Source organism: Cygnus atratus, chromosome 3 (genome assembly GCF_013377495.2).
Source record: "Cygnus atratus isolate AKBS03 ecotype Queensland, Australia chromosome 3, CAtr_DNAZoo_HiC_assembly, whole genome shotgun sequence".
Taxonomy (NCBI): Eukaryota; Metazoa; Chordata; class Aves; order Anseriformes; family Anatidae; genus Cygnus; species Cygnus atratus.
Window position 1 is genome coordinate 102,888,481 of NC_066364.1, and position 21,094 is coordinate 102,909,574.

Here is a 21,094-nt window from a genome sequence, read left to right on the forward strand (position 1 = left end):
GATAATTAAGATGTGAAGGGTAATGCAAAAGGAACTGTCAGCACTACATCTATCTTCTGAAAGATAAGAGCCAGAACTTAAGTATGGCAGTCTGGCAGTGTAACAAAAAAGCTGTTAATGGGGGTTGTCGTGTTTAATTGTCAATATTGCCTCAAAGAGAGTCACTCTGGGATGCCTGTATTGCTTCCGATTAGTTTGGTAGCGTGAGGAAAGAGGAGAAATATCTAAATCCTTGCCCATATTCTGGAAGATAAGTGGCCCCAAAAGGGGAGCTTTTATATTCCTGAGGCAGTGGTGGTTGTGTTCAAGATCACTGCTCTTCGGGCCCCAGTAACACAGCCTCACACAGATCCTGTCAGAATCTGTTTAGTTCTGGGGAGCCACTGCTGGCTGGACCATTGCTCACAGTTGTGTGCTCACTGGGAGGAAGGGGAAACGGTCTCGGAGGCAGGGTGTAGGTACTCAGAGCAAGTCACCTTAGAGGAGCATGATTTCAAATAATGCAAATCTTAAATATTTGCTGTCCCCTGATGTTTTCCTTTCATTTGTAGAAAACTCTGAACAATGACCTTGGCCCCAACTGGAGGGATAAACTGGAGTCCTTTGAAGAACGCCCCTTTGCTGCTGCTTCAATTGGTCAGGTTCACCTGGCACGCTTGAAAAATGGGAAAGAAGTTGCCATGAAAATCCAGGTGGGCTTTAGAGACCGGCTTCCTCTCTTCTCTGTGCTGCACAGAGAGGCAGCGGAGCTGCACGAATATATTTACTGCTAGGTAAATAAGGAAACACTTTCATGTAAGTGGAATAAGGGTCCAGCAATGTCTTACCCTAATTGAAGCAGAGGGGAAGGACAGAAAAGGTTCTGCAACTTGGGCCAGTCTCTGACTCCAGATGAGTGGGAGACCTTTCTTATGGTTGTATCACTGAAGTGTGGGGATAATGGTGGTAAGGGACTGCTCGTACCAGCTAATGCTGTGTGCAAGGGTCCTACCTACTCCGTGGGTCAGTCCTGTTTCTGGAATGTGCCTTTTCATGCCTTTTCTGGCCACAGCCCAAAGGTTATAGAAATTTGAAGTGACAAGCAAGCACTGACCATTGAGAAATGGCAGTCTGACAATGCTGAGGGTTATTCACTAACTTCCAGTAAAGCTGTCAGCAACTTCAACCAGGTATTTCTAGCAACTAATTCTGGAGCTGAAACTATTTGTACAGCATGCTTTATAATGCAAAAGAACAAAAAAATGCAAAACAAAAAGACAAAACAAAGAACAAAAAATGCAAAAGACAGTACTTGCTTAGTCAGGAAGGGACCTCAGGCAAAGTTGGTTATCTGGTTGTTTCTTTGTTTTGTAAACTGGGAGGCTTTAGAGATGATGTGGATGGTTATTGGCTGCTTCTCAAGCTAGTCTTGTCCAAAGGAATCTCTGAAGTTAGACCAAGGCAGTAACAACGGAAAGTTAAACCTGTGGCACCTTAGGTTCTGCTCCACAACAGCATAGGCTGGTTCATGTCATTACAGACTAGGTGCAAAAGAACAGGAGGAGGTACCTTTTCCAGGTCTGGTGTGGGGTCTCGCTGCTTGCCCTGCTGCTGTGGATGAAACACTCCGGGTCTGTCAGTGGCATGTACTTTCAGCTGTGGTAGGAAAGCGGCTGGCTGCTGTCACTGGGATTTGTGTCTGAGGGATTTTGTGTGTTTCTGGGATTTGCAGCTTAGGATTTCTTTCACTTCAGAAGAGTCCATGTCAGGAACTGAAAAGGCCATTCTGTTTGCCAGGGGATGAATCTTACCCTGGCTCTCGGTCCTCCATTTTAGATGCTGGGCAATAATACATGCTTTTAGAGGAGAGATGTGTGGCTCAGGTGTGCCCTGGTTCATTGCCACGCTGTAGGTGGCTGTGTTGAGGGTCAGTTCATTTTGAGCTGGAAGGCGTCTTTATCTTGCCCTGTACAACTGGCTTCCTTGGGTTCATCTAGTGTTAATGCTGCCCTTTCCCATTCTATCCTGCAGTACCCTGGAGTTGCCCAGAGCATCAACAGCGACGTTAATAACCTGATGACTGTCCTGAGCATGAGCAATATTCTCCCTGAAGGTAAAAAGACCAAGACCCGTGTTTCATCTAGCACATGGAGGCTTGTACCTTGCTTACTTCTCTCCGTAGACTGGAGAGCATGCCCTTGAGCATGTGTCTGTTCCAGTGTTCACTCAGTGGGGTGGGAAGTGCACTTGTGTTGTTTATTTTCCCTGGTTATTTGCATGCATGCATGCACCTGCCAGAGTAACATACACTTGTACGTGTGCACTTTTACAACGAAGGACTCACAGGGACTCTTGGTAGTCTGAAGTGTCAGGGTATACCCACTTTTGATGGCCTTCTAGGCATGAAATATGGGCAGTGTTCACATAACGTATTCTTGCTTTGTCCCTGTTATTTTCTGCCAAGGTTGGCAGAACTCGTTCTTCCCTGTATTTCCTGTAGCCCTTTGACTGGGACGAGCAGAGAATGATGGGTAGAGTTGTGGAGAGGTGGAGAACCATTAGATTCTGGGCTCTCACTGCTTTTCTATAGTACAGGAGTACACCCATTTTTCCACAGTGACTGCAGGATTAACTGCTCCTCTTCCCAAACACCTGCATGCAGCAGCTGTAAATCTTAGTGGCACTGTACAGATGTTGCCTTTAGATCAGGCTGCATAGTGACAAAAACTGTGGCTATTGCTCTGTGGTGGCTGGGCAGGGCCCTGCAGAGATGTGTCCTGCTGCCTTGACGTGTCTTGCTGCAGAGCTGTGTCAACACCAGAGCTGCCCTGAGCGAGGGAGCAGGAACAGGCACCTTGAGGTACAGGGTGGGAGATGGGGAGGACGGGGCCCAGCTGTGTGAGCACGTTGTGAATGTACCTTGCTGAGGGAGCAGCTGCGTGGCCACTGCCTGGGGTTACCTGTACAAACTGTTTCTAGTTGCAAAGAGGAGGTGGCTCTTGGGGACCTCTTGCATTCTTCAGCCTTGAGTTGGCTGGACAGCAGGTTGCTCCTCAGCTGCAGTGCTGGCAAGCTTAGCCTGAGGGGCTTTTTTTCTAAGACTACTCTGTTCTCTGCTGTTTGGCTTTTAAGGTTTGTTCCCTGAGCATTTGATTGAAGTCCTGAGCAGAGAGCTGGCGCTGGAGTGTGACTACCAGAGAGAAGCTGCCTGCGCGAAGAAATTCCAGTATGTTCACACCAGTGCCCTCAACCTGTCTCTGCACATGGGTGTGAAATGTAGGGAGGTTCCTTAACTTCAGGGACAGTGGGGAGGTGAATTCCATGCCCTGGGGACCCAAGAGAATAGTGTGTTCGTGGCCCCTATTACCACCTCTTCTCATCCAGATGTGTTTTCAGTCAGCTGAACTGTGTTGCTGTTGTTGAAGCATGGTGATGAGGCAGCCAGCTGCTGTCCTCTCTCTTTCAACACGAGCCTGTTTTACCACACACATGCTGGTAAAACTACTGAAGATACTGTAGTAACTCTGGAGGCCAGGCTGCAGTGCTGTTCTGTGTTCTGTTACGCCTGGCTATAGTAAGCTTCTCTCTTCCTTTTATCCAGGAGATTTTTTGGGTCAGCCCTCTTACAGCAACTGGCTGCTCCCTTGTCTCACTGTGGCACTGGGGTCCAGATTGCTTTTATGTTGGACTTGGGAGTGCTGCTGGAAGCTGGATGCCCCCTCTTTGCCCACCCTGCAGAACTGTTCCCTTGGCACTGCTCCCCTTGCAGAAGGCCAGTTTCTTCTGTACATGCAGTCTGGCCCTGAAGTGGGATGAACAAAGGAGCCTGGTGCCCCTCAGTGTGCCAGCCTGGAGGCCCTCCTAAAGCTGCTCCTTCAGCAGGAGATGTGACCTCAGGAATCACCAGCAGCTGTAACTCACTGGCATGGCTTCTGGTGACTTGATCCCTACTATAGCTACTGAGGAAAATATCTCCTGGCAGCTGCAGCCAGCGCGTGGGGAAAAGGCAGCAGTTCTGAACCAGGTTACATGAAGGAGCTGCGTGCTGTTCAAGATGTTGCAGAGAGACGCATCTGCTTGCGGGACTCCTAACCTTTTCCTCTCCTACCTCTATGCCCTAGGGAGCTGCTGAAAGACCACCCCTTCTTTTATGTCCCACGAGTAGTGGATGAGCTGTGCAGCAAACACGTCCTGACCACAGAGCTTGTGTCTGGCTTCCCATTGGATCAAGCTGAAGGGTTGAGCCAGGAGATCCGAAATGAGGTACTGTTGGGTGGGCTTGCTTCTCCCCTAGCTCAGAGAAGCACGCTTGGGCCTGCTTGCTGACTGGAAGGCTGGAGAGTTACTTGTTATTTGTGGAAGGGCAGACCCTGAGGAGTGCAACGCAGGGCTGGAGCTGGTGACTGCTTGGATCCTCTTTCTCCAAGGGAAGATTTCAGTGCAGGGAGTTTGGCAGCAACACTGGAGTCTCCCTGGGCTGGTTTAGGCCTTGCAGGCACTGGCCTTCGTGCACAGGGAGCAGTTTGGAGAGGGTGAGTGGCAAGGGTGGTTAAAGGGGGAGGTGGTCTAGCTGAGGAACTCCTAGGTGCCCTGTTTCTCTCAGATGACCCTAAGCTTAGGAGGAATTGCCAGCGCTGGGGGAAGAATAGTTTTGTTCTGCAGCTGTTCTCTTGGACAGGACTGCAGGAGAATTTCATGCCCTTGCCAAAGTGATCGGGTGTCATCTCCCTCTGTGAGCCTGACCTGTGCTGTACAGAGCTGCTGGAAAACTACCTCAGTAAACAGAAGGGGGGATGTGGTGGTGGGTACACATCAGTGCTGAATATAGCAAGGGATTGGAGTGCTGTGGTGGGAGAAGCATCTGTTTTAGTAGCAGAAATAACTGTCCTGGTATTTGGATATGTTTTGTGGTTGGTTGGTTGGTTTTTTTTATCTTGTTGTGAGCTGTCAGCTGTTAGCAGGTCACTGGGGAAAAGTGCAGGGTGTATGTTCCTCTAGACGGATTCCAGTGCCATACTGGACTTGGAGATAGGCCAGAGCTGGCTGCCTGAGACCCCTGGGGCTTGTTCTCTCGGATGGGCTGCTGTATCATCTGGGCTGCTTTTAAAAGGCTATGAGGTAGGGCAGTGCTACTTTTCCCTGTAAGCAAAGCAAAGCAATTGGCCTAGCAGGCCCACAACCTTCTGACCCAAACGGCAGTGTCTTGTAGCAGGGTCTGGCTTGCCTTTACTGATCTCTTCCCTCCTTCCCTCTTGAAGGTAGTGTTTCATTGCGCCTTTTAGAAGCTGAAGACAGGCAGGATGAGGCTGGCGGTTGTACTGAACAGGCTCCAGTTTACGTATCCTCACAGAGAGGCTTTGCTGTATGTAATACAGTAGCGGGCTTTCTAGAGGCTGCTGCTTTTGCCTCCTCCATGCCTTCAAGTCCCAAGCTCGTGTGCCTGCTGCTTCTCCCTCAGGCTGGGCTGGTGCTGAGCCCAGATGACTTTGCTGAGGAGTACTTGGTGGTCGTGTGCGTTTAGTGGAGACCCCTTTAGGTAAAGGTTTGAACCTAGCTCTGTATGTTGTTGGGAAGGAAGCTTTGCAGGAAGAAACTCTTAGCTTCTTTTGGGCCTTTAACTCTAAGTGCCCTGGAACAGCATCTTGCCTCCTGTCAGCTACACTGGCTTCATTTTGGCCAAGTCCTGCAGGACTTTCCATTACACAGTAGGTTGTAATGCCCTACTGGTCTTCCCTGCCTCTGCTGCTGGGTCCCTTCATGCATTGTGAAGATGCTCCTCTGCTCTCAGAGCAACAACCAAGCTTGTAGTCAAAGCTAGGGAGGCAGGACCAGGACACGAGTAACGCATGCAGTTTGATGACCCCTGCAGCCTGCTGTTCTCAGTTGCCACGTACAGGGCAGCGGCCCTTCTGAAGGTACAGCCAGGGGCCTTCAGATATGACCTACACCTGAGGCTAACGTAAAACTCGCATGGCATCTGTGTCATCTGCTAAGGGTGTCCAATGCCAGGAGTGGGTGGGGATTTGCTGAAAGGCATCTCTCACCTCTTCAGGAGTTTTGCAGCATGGAGCAGATGGTACCTGCCAGTGTGGTGATGTGTTCCTGGTGTATGCTAATGCCCATTGTAAATTACATGTATGAACAGGGCTTGCCACCCTACTGACTTTTCTTTTTCTCTCTGGTTTTCAAGATCTGTCACCACATCCTCGTGCTGTGTCTGCGGGAGCTGTTTGAGTTCAAGTACATGCAGACTGACCCAAACTGGTCAAACTTCTTCTATGACCCACAGTTACACAAGGTAAGTGTAAGCAGCACCCGTTCTGCCTGTGCAAGAGCTGTTTTTCACCAGCTCTTGATTATTCCCCATTCTCAAAGTTCATTGAGCCCTTACTGAGGTTCTCTCATGGATTCCTGTCCTTGAACCTTGGGCAGGCAGGACAGTGAAACCTCGCCCTTTGCTGCTTTTACTTGCTTGGTCTGGGTGGGAGGGAGAACAGGGCTCGTGTAACTCTGTTGGACTGCCTGTCTTTGGCCCTGGATCCAGTCACAGATAACTCCTTAGCCTCAGGGTCTTTTTTTCTTTCTTTGAAATGTGTCACTGGGAAGTTGTATTTGGCACTGTTCTACCAGGGCACATCTGAACAGTTTTTAGTTGAATGCTTTTTTGTCTTGTGCTATGCTGAAGATATTGGTGCTTGGGGAAGCATTTGCAGATGTCCTGCTTGTTGGCTTGGCTGCCTGCTTGTACCCTGCAGGCCGGATGGAATTGCTTGTTCAGCCCTGAGATATGTGTTCAGAATTGTTGGGAGAAGGTTCTGCATTGCTCTGTCCCCAAGCAGAAAGCCTGAGTGGGGTTACAGAACAGGTGTGACAATGTCATCACAGGCCACATCTCCTATGTCATGTACTGGAATAAATGCTTGCCCTATTGTTAGGGAATAAAGGAATTAAGGGGAAGCTGAGACAGCGGGAAAGCGCCGCTCCAGCAGGTTGAACTTCCGGAAGGTATTGGGAGTCTTCTCAGGTCAGGCCTTCTTCCTTAAGTGGTTGATACTGCAGTGCTGAAGGGTTTGTCCATTTCTAGGTGGCCCTGCTGGACTTCGGAGCAACACGAGGGTTTGACGAGAAGTTCACAGACGTTTACATTGAGGTGAGGACTTGCAGTGTGTCCTAGAATGCTGCGCTGGGGTTCTTAAGAGTATTTGCAAAATTCTCTTAGCTGTATTGCTTTGTGTCTGTGCTTGAATCTACTTTTGGGTGTAGATGGAAGCAGGGATGGAGATGAGAGCTTGGTTCAAGTTTTATCCCTTATGATAGCTTTATGCATGTCTGCTGCTAACCTTTGGTGGTTGTGTCCTGATGTTTAAATTACATGACAAATGTGGAAAACGGTAACATTGCTTACTGGGAGACTTAGGCAGAGTGTGTCTCAAAGGGGATCCTGTCTTCTCACCCACTCACAATTCAGTGGTTTTTATATGAGGGTGTGGGGGAATTGCTTGTCCTGTTCATTGTCTGTCTTCTGTGGCCTGCTTGCAGACTCATAAATTTATGCACTCATATATATGTGCTTTCTTGTGTGAAAGCATCTTTCAGTCATCACCTAGCTCTCCTGAAATTGTTCTTCCTATTCAGGTAATCAAGGCAGCTGCTGACATGGACAGAGAGAGGGTACTGAAGAAGTCCATTGAAATGAAATTCCTCACTGGTTATGAAGTCAAGGTACGGAGCAGAAGCGTCTACTTTTAGTGGTGGCCAGTGAAAGGTTTGCTGAAGAACGTGGATCTTAACTTACAGATTTCTTGATGGCAGTCTGAAAGCCCTGTTGCCAAGCTGAGGGAGAAGGGCAAAAAACATTCATGATTTTGTTCTCTCCTTTTGTTCTGGCAGCAGGAGCCAGAACAAAATGATAATGTAATAATCATTTACAATAACCATCTGCTAACCCCCAAACTACTTTTTCTTCTATACCCCCTCCATCTCCCTTCACTCCCTCAGCAAGACAGGTAGTGATGCTGCTGAAACTTCATGACTGGGCAGACAGTCTTCTGGGAGGCCTAGGTGCTTGGAATTAACCAACTGTTTATCAGTCTGTCAGGGTCTGGGGGTTACATTAATTGTGCGTATAGGTACCTATTTCTCCTAATCGGCTGCTGTTAGGATTCGTATTTCTCCTTTTCCTCCCTGGTGTTTCAAATGGTTAGTGATACCTATTTGGGCCACTTTCCTTTTGGGCAGGAAATGGAAGATGCACACTTAAATGCTGTCCTCATCCTGGGAGAGGCTTTTGCGTCTGAGGAACCTTTTGATTTCGGCAACCAAAGCACCACTGAAAAGATCCATGGTTTAATTCCAGTCATGCTGAAGCATCGGCTTGTTCCTCCACCAGAAGAGACCTACTCTCTTCATCGGAAGATGGGGGGATCTTTCCTTATCTGCACCAAACTGAAGGCCAAAATTCCCTGCAAAAACATGTTCCAAGAGGCATACAGCAAATATTGGAGCACTAGGGGCAAGAAGCCAGAGGAGTAATAAGAATGAACTAATGTATCTTGTTCTGAGGGCACGGTTTGTCTGAGCCTTGCAAAGAATGTTCTAGCCTCCCATGTGTTGCACCCTAACTCTCCATCCTCTTGCGATGCAGCAGCCTGTGCCCTGGAAGCCAAGCGTGAGTTTCACGGAGACAAAGCTGTTCTTTGCTCTGTCTGGCCGACACTAAGACTGCCAGGACAGTCTGCAGCTTGCCGGAAACTGTCTTGAGTGCTTGTATACTGTTTCAGGATACCAGCCAACTACCTTGAATACATTTTTAACATTGTGCTGATAGCTGCGTATTGTTTTTTTTTTTTTTTTAATATATAGCAGGTAGGGGAAGGAGGACAAGAGTGGAATTTAGTATTGAAACGTGTTTGGAATTCTTGAAAATTTTTTTTAAAAAAACCTTCATGCTTTCATGCGAAGGTGGAATTCAAGTAGTTTTTGTACTGTGACATACAGAATGAAATACTAAGGTGTACCCTACCACAGATGCACTCAGCCCCCCTTTCTCCTGTTTTTGTAAGTCAAGTGACAGCAGTGCAAGAACGTTCCTGGATTTTAGTGATGCTGATGTAATGCAAAGGATGTGTGTACACATAACGTGAAGTTTTATGTTTTCTGCTTCTCTTTGGCTTGCAAGGCAAACATAGGAAACATTTTATAAACCTGTGAATTGAGGAGTGCCAATATCTTTTAAACACACACATACTCACACAACTCTTCTCAGTTCTGGGAGGCAACTATTAATCAACAGAACTACATCTGAGCACAAATAGTGGGATTCTTCACTGTCGGGTAGGTATCGACTTTGGTGAGTTAGATAAGCTACATCTCTGACACCAATTGTTTGCTGGACTCCTAACTTGAAAGCTAGTCTGGGGTTTTGGCTGTTTTCCAGTAATGTAGAACTTATGGCAAGGCAGACAAACACTTCATGTCTCTCATGAGCATTTCAAGCTTCAAATGTCACATGTTTAAAACCAGACGCACAATTTTAAACTATTGGAGTCAAGCTAGCAAATATACTTTCTTAGATTTTTTTTTTTGTACAAAGCCTGTACTTGTATGAGTTCTGATTTCAATAAAAAAAAAGTGCTTGTGCTGTGGGCCTGCAGTCTTTCCATCGTCTGGTGTAGTGACTACAAAAGTAAACCATGTCCTATTTGCTGAGATACACAACAGCACAGGAGAGGGGACCCTTCCATGTCCCTTTTGTAGTTCTTTGCTCAAAGAATTGCTACTACCCTTGCAAAGCCAACTGTGGCCTGTTCATTCCTTCATTTTTCCATTGCAGCTGTGTCACATAGTAACAGTGGTGACAAGTTTACCAGGAGCCAGAGGGATGTCAGCTTGAACATCAATTGGTCTGGCCACTAAAATCCCTGGTAACTCACTGTCTTTTGCTCGTTTTCCCTTTTTACTCGTTCTGTTAAGAGTTCCTGGACACTGCTCTTTTTGCCCTTCCTCCACTTGTGAAGAAAGAGTGGCTGTTGGAGTTGATGCTTATCTGGTGCTGGTGAGTCAGGTGTCCTTGTCTGTCAAGTGCAAGATATTTAGCAGCAGCTGATTCTACTCGGTTAGCCCAGCCCAGGAATGCAGAAGGCTGTATGCTCTTAAACTTCATTATGTAAGGAAGCCTGACTGCTGGCACTTCCAGAGATAAAGAGCAGGTGCATAAATGGTCTCTCTCAGTAGGGATGTATAAGAACTAGGAGAACAGGTTATTGTATTGCCTTTCCTCCATGATCATAAAAATATAAACTGCTTGATTTAAGGCTTGTTTTAGGAAGATCCAGTAGTACTTAATTCAACTAAAACCACTCAAGTTAGTTCTAATACTTTGAGAAGCGTGAACTCTGCTAGTCAGTAACAAAGTAATAGTTTTGCATAAAGCTGCTTAACTTAATTCACTAATGGACTCACTTCTCTTAGTGCTTTGCGTTCTGATATATATTATTTACTTTTCCTTTGGCTCTAGATCTTGCAGCTGTAAAAATGGTGGAATGGATTGAGATGTTAAATGCTTATGTTAAAAAGCAAAGTACAAAAAGCTGTCAAGGATACTACTAGCAAAGTTTCTGATGGTTGACAGCCAGTATGTCCAGAATACTTGCAAGGAAAACAAAATAACTGAAGAGCATTACAGTTCCAGTACGCACAGGTAGATGACATTCATTATATACCTGTTCACGTGACCGCAGATCTTTTGTATAAGATGCTGGGTGGCACAGCTTGCAATGCAGGACCAACAACAGCACAGTATTCCTGCTGTAGAAGTGAGGGGAGGGAGGGATTGACTGACAGCTGTTATCAAAGCTAAGCTTATTACCAACACAACAACAAACGAAGAGGAAGATATCCCAATGAACAGTCTCAGCTGTGGAGAAAATATCATGGCTTGTGGAGGAGCTGGTGGAAAGTGAGACCAGGTCAGGACACACTCAAAGTAACTTTGCAGGTATTCTGCAATGCATTTAAAGACGCATGACAAGCAGCTTGGAGGAGGTAGCCCAGACATATATAAGAAAGAATCCAGCTTCCAATGTTAGGGCAGCTGAAACACTTGACACATAACTAAATCAAGGAGGAACCTCAGAAACAATGACTACAAATACCAACACGGAACAAATGACCTGAGAATGTGGTCACAAGCAGTGTAGTTGAAGTTCAATATACCAAACCATAAAGGGGCTTGACTTAATTTTTAAAAAGGTTCTGTTAAATTTGTCTGAAAGCTGCTAAAGCTATATAGAATTGTGTACCCACTGCTTTTCTTCCGTGTGTGCTTGTGCTGGTCTTATCATCTAGAATGCAATTATTCCCCTTTGCATTTCCTCCTCAAACCTTAACATGGAGAGATGTGAGGGGGGAAAAAAGACAAACCATCTGCATTTCTAACAGTTCCCTGTTTTATTGCGGTACATCAAAGTAGGTTAATATTAAGTGTGTTACCGACATAAAATAGTGGTGGTAAGTCATTTTTACATTGTTGACTTTTCCACCTTAAATATTTCTGTGCAAAAGAATCTACATCATTGTTCTGTAGCAAAGAATCTCTTACAATTTCCCCTACAACACTGAGGGCATTAAACAAAATAGTGAGAAGAGGCAAAAAAAAAAAAAAAAAAAAAGCAGAATCTTTCCCCTGCACGCACACTTGTCAGCTTTTATACTCTAAAACACAAAAGTGATTACATCTAGGCCATGCAAAACTGTACAATGATATTACAATGAAAAACCTAAACAATGTTTTTTAAATAAATGAAACTGTCATACATAAAAAGGCAGATATAATTGCTCTGAAATACCAACACTGATTTGCTTGTGGATTTCTTCCTTGTGGATGAGACTCTTTCCAGCCACAGCTTAGTATAACTTACTTATTTTTTCCTGTGCATTTGAGAAAGACAATGTCAAGTTTGAATTTAGAATGGAAAGTCTGTAGTAGACGTGTTTCTGAGGGCATCTATCAAATACAGCATAAACACAGAGCATGCAGCTGGGTGCAGTTTGTGTTAGTACAGAAAAAATGTCTCATTTCCTCCAAGGAACTGACTCCTATGAGGAAACAAAGTAACACCGCAGAAGCTGAATGTGCCGCTGATTCTCAGGCTAAGGAGGTATGGGGTCGTTGCCCTTAATGGATTCATTTAAGCTACACAACATACACAAAATTGAACAAGAAACTACTACCCAAGAGCATGTTTGTCCTGTCATTTAGGGTCTGGCTGATGCTAGTATCTTTTTCTCTTAATAGTTCAAGTGTTTTGAAAGGCTGATACACTCTGTGAGCCAGTTAGGTGTGGTTAACCTCTCTTTCTATAAAAATACTATGCTTTGTGGACTTTTCTTTTTTTGGTATGACAAACCCCTTTCCTCCCCTCTGCTGTATATATGAGGAAAACATGCTTGGCTGTTAATTTTATAAGAATTAAATCAAAGACAATTTTTGATTTAGTTTTGAAACTTGTTAAAATGGACAAAAACGTACATCATAACAAGCTACAGCAACTAACCAGAGGAAAAGAAGCTACTTCATCAGAAACAGGAATGTTTTTTGACACCATTGGCTGTTTTCTGCAGGTCAGGTACAACAGAGAAGAAAGTACTATAACCCTGTTTTAGGGTTCATGAAATGTGGAAAGCCACATGCCTATGTCCATGCACGTGCAGGGGAAAGCTACTGACCAAACCTTTTTCATTCTGTAACCTGGAGTCCTTAGTAGCTGCCTGACTCTTCAGATCTTCTGTTGCCACCAAAATAAAAGAGGAAAAAACAACAACAAAAAACCAACAACCCATATGTTTAAGTAGTGTCATAAATGCAAGCTACCTTCAGTCTCAGCCAAAAAGAAATAAACAGCTAGATACATATTGTGTACACAGAACATATGCTACAGTTAAAAATAAAGGGGGGAGATTTTTAAGCTCCCTGGACAAATTGCAGCCCTCTACTTGTGGAGTTGAAACAATGCTACAGTGCAAAGTAGCCTTAAGAGACATCAAGCCTTAAGAGACAACTGTCTTTAAGATACCAGGCAAAAGTCTTTAACAGTTCAAATGACCAAGTTGCTTTTCCTAGCCAATAAGTATTCAAAAAGCTCAGCTACAGTATGCTTTTGTTTTCAGTGTTCATAACAACAAAAAAGATGAGCGTGGTTTAAAATTGTGTATAATCAAATGGCCCCCAAATGTATAAAAACTATTCAAGTCCTAGGACACCCTTTCTCCTTTCAGGTAAGTGATGTGGTCATTTGTGTTTCAACTGAGAGAACAGTTTCTGTTTCTCTTTTTAACAGATGCATATAAAAATACACAGTACCAAACAAATGATTAAATATAGTGATCCTAAAGGAGACCGCCAAAGCTTAAAAGTTGTGGTGTGCAAACAGCATAGGCCTGTGGAGCTCTTGTCCTGTGGATCTTAGTGTTCTAACACAGCTGACCTCTGCTCTGCCTGAAAATGTCAGTTTGGGCTATCAATACCTTTCAGGTGCTGTAACATAGCAAACATGCACTTTTAGGCATTTTAATTGTGTTCTGCGTAGTGGCTCTTTGGGTTCCATTTTCATGTAGAACATCAGCTCAACTGAAAAAAATAAATGCATAAAAAAGATGCTGTGACCCTCTCCCAGGGGACCTGTCACACAGGCTGCTCTGTCTTAAATGACTGCTGTTTAAATGCCTTCTCTGAATAGCAAAATAACATTAATATTTAAATACAACATACAGTAAATACAAAACTAGTCTGCAAAGTCTTTGAAAAGTGTGTGGCCATGCTTCACCAACAGGACGAGATTGGGGGAAAAAAGGAGTGGCTATACTTGAAGCAATATGCAGCCTTTAAAAAGAAGCAGACGTGGAGTTCAATAATGCCAATAATGCCCTGCCTATCTGTCCCTCAGAACCTCTTCTGGAAGGAATTAATGTCAAGTGCTTAACTGTTTGCCAAAGCTTTTAATATTAAATGTCAGGCTTGCAAAAGTAGTAGCTTTGAAGTGAAAACAAAACAAAAAACCAAAAACCACACACTACCGTCTTGCTACTCTGAAAATCCCAAATCGGGGAAAGAGACAGGTTTTTGATATGAGGGTTTCAAAAATAATACTGAATTCCTGTCCCAAAATAGTATTTAATGAGCTTAAACTTTGACAAGCCTTTTGATTCAGAGTGAAAGAGAAATCTTACTTAGGAGACCCAGCATGATAAAATGGTACAGGCAACGATCTGTGTCTCATTCCCTGTTTCACATGGAGATCATACCTGGAAATTACTGTACACAGTTTGAACTTACCTATAACTTCCATTACAGAAGACACAAACTGGAAAACTCCAAACATCTCTATGTGGGTGAAACACTCTACCACTGCTGACCGCAAGAATATGTAATGGTTTAAGAGCCATAGCAAGCTTCTGAAACCCACCAAAAAAACAGTATTCTAAATGCAAAAAAACCTTACACGTTTGAGTATGGTAATAGTATAACACCAGCAACAATACTACTGAGCAAAGAGGCTTGTTTGAACACTCCCAAATGAAAAACACATCTGCCTTGCTAACTGAAGAGATGAAACATCTGCCCTTACCATACATTTGTACATCGGTCTCTCACGTTATTCTGTTGACTGCATGACCAGCTTCAGCTTTTTACTTATTTCTGCAGCTGCAGTGGGCTCTGTCATTCACTGCAATACCTTCTGGCCTCCTGAACTGCTACTGGAACCAAACAGCAGGTGAGCACACAGAAACAACTGCAAATTGCACAAACCCACAGCACGGGAGAGGAAAACCAACCTTGCCAGCATGGCAGTTGTGGGTGACTAGGCATCTTCGATGACCACAGTGTGAACAGTATGAGGTCAGTCTTCAAGGTTCTTCATTGCTACAGTGACAGCACAGCCAGCGAGGGCTAGCTTCAGGATAAGAGCACTCATTTGGTTGGTGTATTATAAACTAGTATTTGGTAACAACGGTAACAGTTTTCTGTTTAGGGATGATGAAAGGGATGTGGAAGGCTGCTCCCTTCCTAGTTAAACCTGGCCAAAGGCTGACCCAGGGAAGCAGTTTTCCTGCTGAATCCTGTGGCACTGAGCTCCCTTGCTGCTGTAAGGACCTCTACCATAGCATGCCGTAAGGTATCTCAGCTGCACAGCTAGCACAAAAGAAACCAGGGCAGCCGCGTGGCTGACTGGTGCCCTTGGTTTTCAGGGCAGGGGTTGCTTTCCAATCATTGTCATTTTTACAAAGGAAGAGGAGTAACATGAAAGCGGGAATTACAGCCTCAGCTATACTACTGCCAGAAGTAAAGAAATGTGAAAGTACTGCAGGGACTCCTGGCAGTGCAGCAAATGGTACGCAAAATGAGTAAATGAGTATCTGTCCTGCAAAAGGTTTTAGGCCAGGCCTGCAAGTCTGTATATCACCAAGCATGAAAACAGGGACAACACAAATCTTAAATTAAAGGCTCTCTTAAATAAGCATCCATCTTCTGCTGCATACACAATTTTTTTTGTTTTTTTTTTTGTTTGTTTTTTTAAATATATACATACATATTTTACTCTAACATCTGTGTATTTATTTAAACTCTGTACGGTAGTAAAATATGCATCATCTTAATCAATAAGGATTTGCTGGCAACAATCAGACTGACATTCAAATGTGGTGGCTGAAAGCTTTTATGTGCCTCTGACATACTGATCGTTCCCCATGCAGGGGAAGGGGTCTCTGTGCTACTTTTGTACAGTACAACAAGCTATTGCATGAAAAAAAATCCCTCTACATTTTCTCCTGTTGACACTGGTCTGGTCTATTTAAACTACTTTTGAGGGAATTGGGGGGTGGGATAAATATGTCTTTAAAGCAGCTGTAACCACAAAAATGAAACAAATACTAATACAAATCTAACAGCATCTGGTATTTACCAACACCCTAGCTTTGCTCATTTGCTGCTGTCAAATCTGGGGAAGAGAGGGTGAGGCAGTGCTGAACGGTGCTGAAGACGACCAGCCTCTCTAGCCCACTCCCAGATCACTGAGATGGGCGATGTGGAGGGTTAAGATGATGAAGGTGGGAACTGGAACAGGTGAAGGGGACAGCAAGCTGCTGTGATGTCGAATCTGAAAGCTGAAGCAGTTCATGAGTCCCAGCTCACATGGTCAGAGCTCTCCAGGGAGAGGCTCTTGGTCTTGTGAGGAGAAACTGGACTGGGAGGGCTGCTGAGGTTGGAGCTGTTCGACGCAGTAGAGTGTCTTGGAGAGTCAGAGTCCTGCAGCCAAGAGACACAGGAAAACACCAGTAAGTAACAACACAAAGTCTGAGTGACTTAGGGTGTCTGAGCAACAGGTGACTAGATTCAGAGGCCTACACATATTTTGTTTGTGTCCAAAAATATTGAGGAATTTTCTTTGCTCAGAATTTCTTGGCAAGGGGGTGGGAATTAAGAGTAAACTGTCAGATCTGCTACTTACAGTAGGCATAACTGATGCTGATATAAGGATACAACACCTGTGGGATTCTTGCAGTCTGCACATTACTGAGGACCTCTTCATGAGCCTGAGCATGCAACTCCAAGTTGCTTATGAGCTACAATAGCTCCTGCCTTTTTGCAGCTTAGAACCTGGGATGCTCTTCACTAAATGGTGGAATCTTCATGGTACACACTTTATCACAGTTTCTTCTATGATGCTCCCAGAATATTAATTCAAATGATCCTGATCAAGTTACTCCAGTTAGATCTTCCTGAGTACAGCAGAATGCAAATACATCTGACCTGAGTTTGGGTTGACACTTGCCTTTCTGTACCATGAAAAGCCTGTGTGATCTCTAATTTTCTCATTCCTTGGTTTGAAAGTAGGCTGGTGAAGTTTTGCTGGCCAACTTCAGATTGAACCCTCCTATGTAAAACATTCCTGGTTGGATGGACTGAGTTTAGCACTGGGCAGGATTGTCATCCTATCATAATTGTAGTCTTGTTTTGCACAAAATGTAAATGGTTAAATCCAGTTTCTGCTCTAAAGGAAATTATTATATGATAATTCTTAAATTACTTTATTAACTTCAGGCACTCTGACAACTATGACAAAATGCCTGCTGTGAAATATTTGCTAATATGGCTTATGAGTCTGCAAATAAAGGGCAGAAGTAGTATCACCACTTCAAGCTGTGAGACGTTGCTACCAAGCTGTTAGTCTACTGGGCCTGTATTTTTGGGAACCTCACTGTCCCTGTATCTACAGGTAAGGAGCGCAAAGAGAATTTTCTACACATTATATACTAGGAACAGAGTTAGAATAGAATTGTACAATCATCTAAGTTGGAAAAGACCTTCAAGGTTATCAAGTCCAACTGTCAACCTGTCCTACCAAGTCCCAACACTAAACCATGTACCTTAGTGCCATGTCCACAAGCCCCTTAAATACCTCCAGGGATGGGGACTCTCTCACTTCACTGGGAAGCCTATTCTGATGCTTGATTGGCCTTCTCTGTGAAGAAATTCTTACACCAACCAAACCCATGGCATAATTTAACTTCCTCATCTTTATCAACACGCTTTGATTTTCTCCTCTTTATGCTATCACTCACCTCTCGCTCGTAGTCCCTTGTTGGTGCATCACTGCCTTGGTCCAGGCCACCAGAGGACAACGAGCCGTCTGAGGGCGATGCCATCGGCTGACGCTTTGCTCCATAGCTACCTCCTGAGAATTCCCTCCGCAACGCACTGCCATTCTGTGCAGATGATCCTAAAACATGCGGAGGAACTAAGCTGCGTTACAGATGCCCAGTCAAGGTACCAGAAATTTGTTAGCTGTTTCTCTAGCTATTTCTGCTTTCCTTCAGCATGACCCAAGATGCTCAGCTCATGGCTTGCAGTTGATGTGAGCTTTTATCTCGTCTGATGCCAGATACAGTTTTTCCTAGGGATTCTCTGATTCCTCCCTTGGCGTGTCAGGATTAGCACACTTTACACAGCACAGACAGAGTCACTATGTCCCTAAAAAGACAGCAGTTGAAGAAACTGCTGTGGTGGCAGCCTCGTTACAGTTGCATCTCCCCAGGGAGTGGGTAGGGTCACGCCAGCACATACAGATTACAGCAGACATACATGCCTTCTGCAAGCTGTTGGCTGTTTTCACATGCTCTCTTATTTAATCACTTGCCTGGTGACAGTGACCTGTGCTGACTCTGGCACACAAGGTAGCATGGCAGCAGTAGGAAAGGTGTTTCCAATTCAGTGCAACGCAACACTTCCATACCAGCAGCCAGTTTTCTACTGCTTCCTCTTTGCACCAGCAGCAAGAGAGGCAGCAACAGCTCTAGGCAGTTCAGCAACAAAAACAGTAACCATGGAACTTGTGAACATCTTGTCAATGATTTAAAACACTTAAGCAGTATCAAAGTAGTCCCAAGGGTAAGAATGCCATTTTAATTCTAACTGCAGTTTTAGAAATGTGACATATTTCACGTGTGGGATTCTCAAACTGCTAGCTGCTCATTCATGTGCTCCTTTGAAAGCAAGATTATAACGCTGTCCTTGCCCTCAATGGGAATACAGCCAGCCATCACGTCTGAAAAACCTATCTAGTGGCTGTACAGACAGAAACAAATGAAGGCAGCCCTTCCCTAAAATACTTGTGCGTAGCCCCAAACCAACAGATCTGTTTGCTTACTTGCTGCTAACCCGCTGCTTGCGCTCATTGATCGTCCTGGTTCTGTGCGGGACTTCGTGATCGATGGGATACTGACGGAGCCACTGAACACAGTCCGACTTTCCTGAGGCCGAAGATTCTGCAATGCAGACACACAACAACAAGTTTTTTATCGACTGCTAGCTCAACCTTGGATGTTAGGAAGGAAGGCCCCAAAACACATTAACAACCCAACCTTACCAGATATGAATTGTCTGAGCAGCATGTCAGCAAAGTTTGCAAACTAATATTCTGCAGTTTAGTGCAGAGACTGGAAGCACACACTAGGGAAGTGCTGAATTACATGGACATATGCAGACAACTGAAAAAGTGAGTCTAATAGTTCAAGAATTTCTTTGAAATAATGGTTTGCAAGCTTAGGTTGCTATAGACATAATTCAAGATTCACTGCATAATGCATTCTGAGCACATTTCTATGGATTTTATTAAATTGTCTCTCTTTGATACCATCCTTTGTGGCTTGCATGCATAACTTTATATGGTAACCATATTAATCCCTAATGCCTGCAGAGTTGTAACACCTACTGGATCAATCTTCCATTACTCAGGTGATTCTGAAGGAATTAACAGCATTTCTCCAGACCTCCATCAATTGAACCAAAGTAACGATCTGCCTCGTGTTTTCAGCCTGCTCAAACAGGATGACCAGAGCACCCACCATCAGTTTTTCTACATATTTCCATTATCACTATCTAAGAGTTCCAGTGAGATTTTCTAAATTATTACTGGACTGAAGTGGTCATTAACTGAGGGAAGAGACAAAACACAATGCCTCTGCTTGGATACGGCAGTTCCTTAAAAATAGGTTATGTCTTTAAATGAAGGGAAAACAATACTTTTAAGTAACTAATTGGAGATTTTATTTCTGCTTCTGTTAACTTATAGCTATCTGTGGGGAAAAAGGATTCTCAGCTTAGTTAGCCTAAAGATGAGCTGGCTTTTTAACCCAGGATTTCTGATATCCTTTCTTATCACTTTATCTCTGCCTAAACAGGAGACTAACATGATTTCCACTATTAAGCCATTAGCATTAACTAGAATTAAGTTTAGGGAACCTTTACAGATGCAGAATGTGAAAAGAACTGCAGGTAGCTCTGAGCATTTCCACTTTACAAAACACTTCCTGCAATAACTGTTAATTTCTTCCTAGCCATATTTAGTTATTTCCCCATCCATTCTCTCAGATAAGGTAAATAAAACACAATAAAACAACATTTTCTATTGCAATGCCTATTTATGCTGCGATGTTATGCAAATTTCAGACCAGAACAAGGATTCCCCCATCTACCACCCCCCGGGTATTCTCAGAGACTTTCAGCTACCAACCATTTCTCTGGATATATTTTAAAGTGGATATTTAGATAAAGGCTTTGCAACGAATAGGTATTATATAGTGCAGACTTTATCAGACAATCTGCTGTCAGTCCGATTTTACAGTGACTTTTAGAGTCATTGCTATTACAGACCTCTTTGCTACTACACTCAAATCTTTGCTTTTCATCTTCCCAGAGGACTAGAAACGGCTCATTTTTAACACTCAAAAAACAAAGAAGAATTTAAAATCTCTCTCAAACACCAAAAAGAGTACCAGAGACCTTACCAAGGGAAAAGCCCTGTTTAATTCTCCCCGTAACTGCTTCTGCAGTGTTGTCAGTGAGGATTTATACCCAAAGGCTTATAAAGATCTATTTTAAATCACTTGCGGGATCACGCTGCTGCCTCTTGCTTACCTTTTTTTTTTTTCTTTTTCACAAATGAGAATGAACAACCTACTTTGTAGCACCAAATACTAAATTTCTGCTCCTGTCCTTCACCATGCAATGAACAATCTGAGTTACAGCTTAGAGCGTGAGCAACCTGGCTGTGCATAAAGAACAGAGGCTCCTCCGATGCTACACAAAGGAACAAATAGTCTATGGAAGAGGTTATTGTTGTGTTTTGAGAAATAAAAAGGAAAGCCAAGAGCAGCACCAGGAAATGTGTGCACTGCAATTAGCACACTGAAGTTTCACAGAAGGCGCTTCATACTTGTATAAACCTACAACATTTAATTTTGCAAGGAGAGCAATTACATTTAATGACAAGGCAATCTACCTCCTTAACAGTGACTAAATAGATAACCTGCAGTCATCAGGGGAAGGAAGGAATGAGTACGTTAAAAAGACTAATTTATTAGTGTTGCTAATGACAATTATTTTTCATGACCTTAGTTTGCAACGTCCATGTAATTCCTTGTAGAAAGTTTCTCCACAGAGCAAATTTATTGTTCTTTGATCTAAAAATGAACTAAGTACATGCCGGAGAACCTTATGGAAACCTTATGGAGAACCTTATGGAAAATACATTATTATTTCTTCTGCATTTTTAAATTC

The 21,094-nt window shown here is 43.9% G+C and overlaps 2 protein-coding genes across 6 annotated transcripts in view; one reads left to right on the forward strand and one right to left on the reverse strand.

The window, feature by feature from the left end:
• The window catches only part of COQ8A (coenzyme Q8A), a 39,499-nt gene extending 29,880 nt beyond the window's left edge, over window positions 1-9,619 (forward strand). For all 4 annotated transcript variants that reach the window (XM_050710150.1, XM_035564828.2, XM_050710151.1 and 1 more), the window contains exons 8-15: window positions 552-692; window positions 2,011-2,092; window positions 3,112-3,205; window positions 4,101-4,242; window positions 6,170-6,277; window positions 7,064-7,129; window positions 7,615-7,701; window positions 8,218-9,619. In XM_050710150.1, the coding sequence (XP_050566107.1) occupies window positions 552-692; window positions 2,011-2,092; window positions 3,112-3,205; window positions 4,101-4,242; window positions 6,170-6,277; window positions 7,064-7,129; window positions 7,615-7,701; window positions 8,218-8,511 (1,014 nt within the window). In that variant the 3' untranslated portion in view covers window positions 8,512-9,619. The remainder of the gene's footprint in view (window positions 1-551; window positions 693-2,010; window positions 2,093-3,111; window positions 3,206-4,100; window positions 4,243-6,169; window positions 6,278-7,063; window positions 7,130-7,614; window positions 7,702-8,217) is intronic.
• Window positions 9,620-10,737: 1,118 nt separating this feature from the next.
• Window positions 10,738-21,094, reverse strand: part of CDC42BPA (CDC42 binding protein kinase alpha) — a 162,398-nt gene continuing 152,041 nt past the window's right edge. Inside the window, exons 36-38 of one of the 2 annotated variants that reach the window (XM_035564799.2) lie at window positions 18,684-18,801; window positions 17,599-17,756; window positions 10,738-16,282 (exon numbers count right to left, since the gene is read on the reverse strand). In XM_035564799.2, the coding sequence (XP_035420692.1) occupies window positions 16,151-16,282; window positions 17,599-17,756; window positions 18,684-18,801 (408 nt within the window). In that variant the 3' untranslated portion in view covers window positions 10,738-16,150. The remainder of the gene's footprint in view (window positions 16,283-17,598; window positions 17,757-18,683; window positions 18,802-21,094) is intronic. The other variant, XM_035564806.2, reaches the window with a different exon arrangement.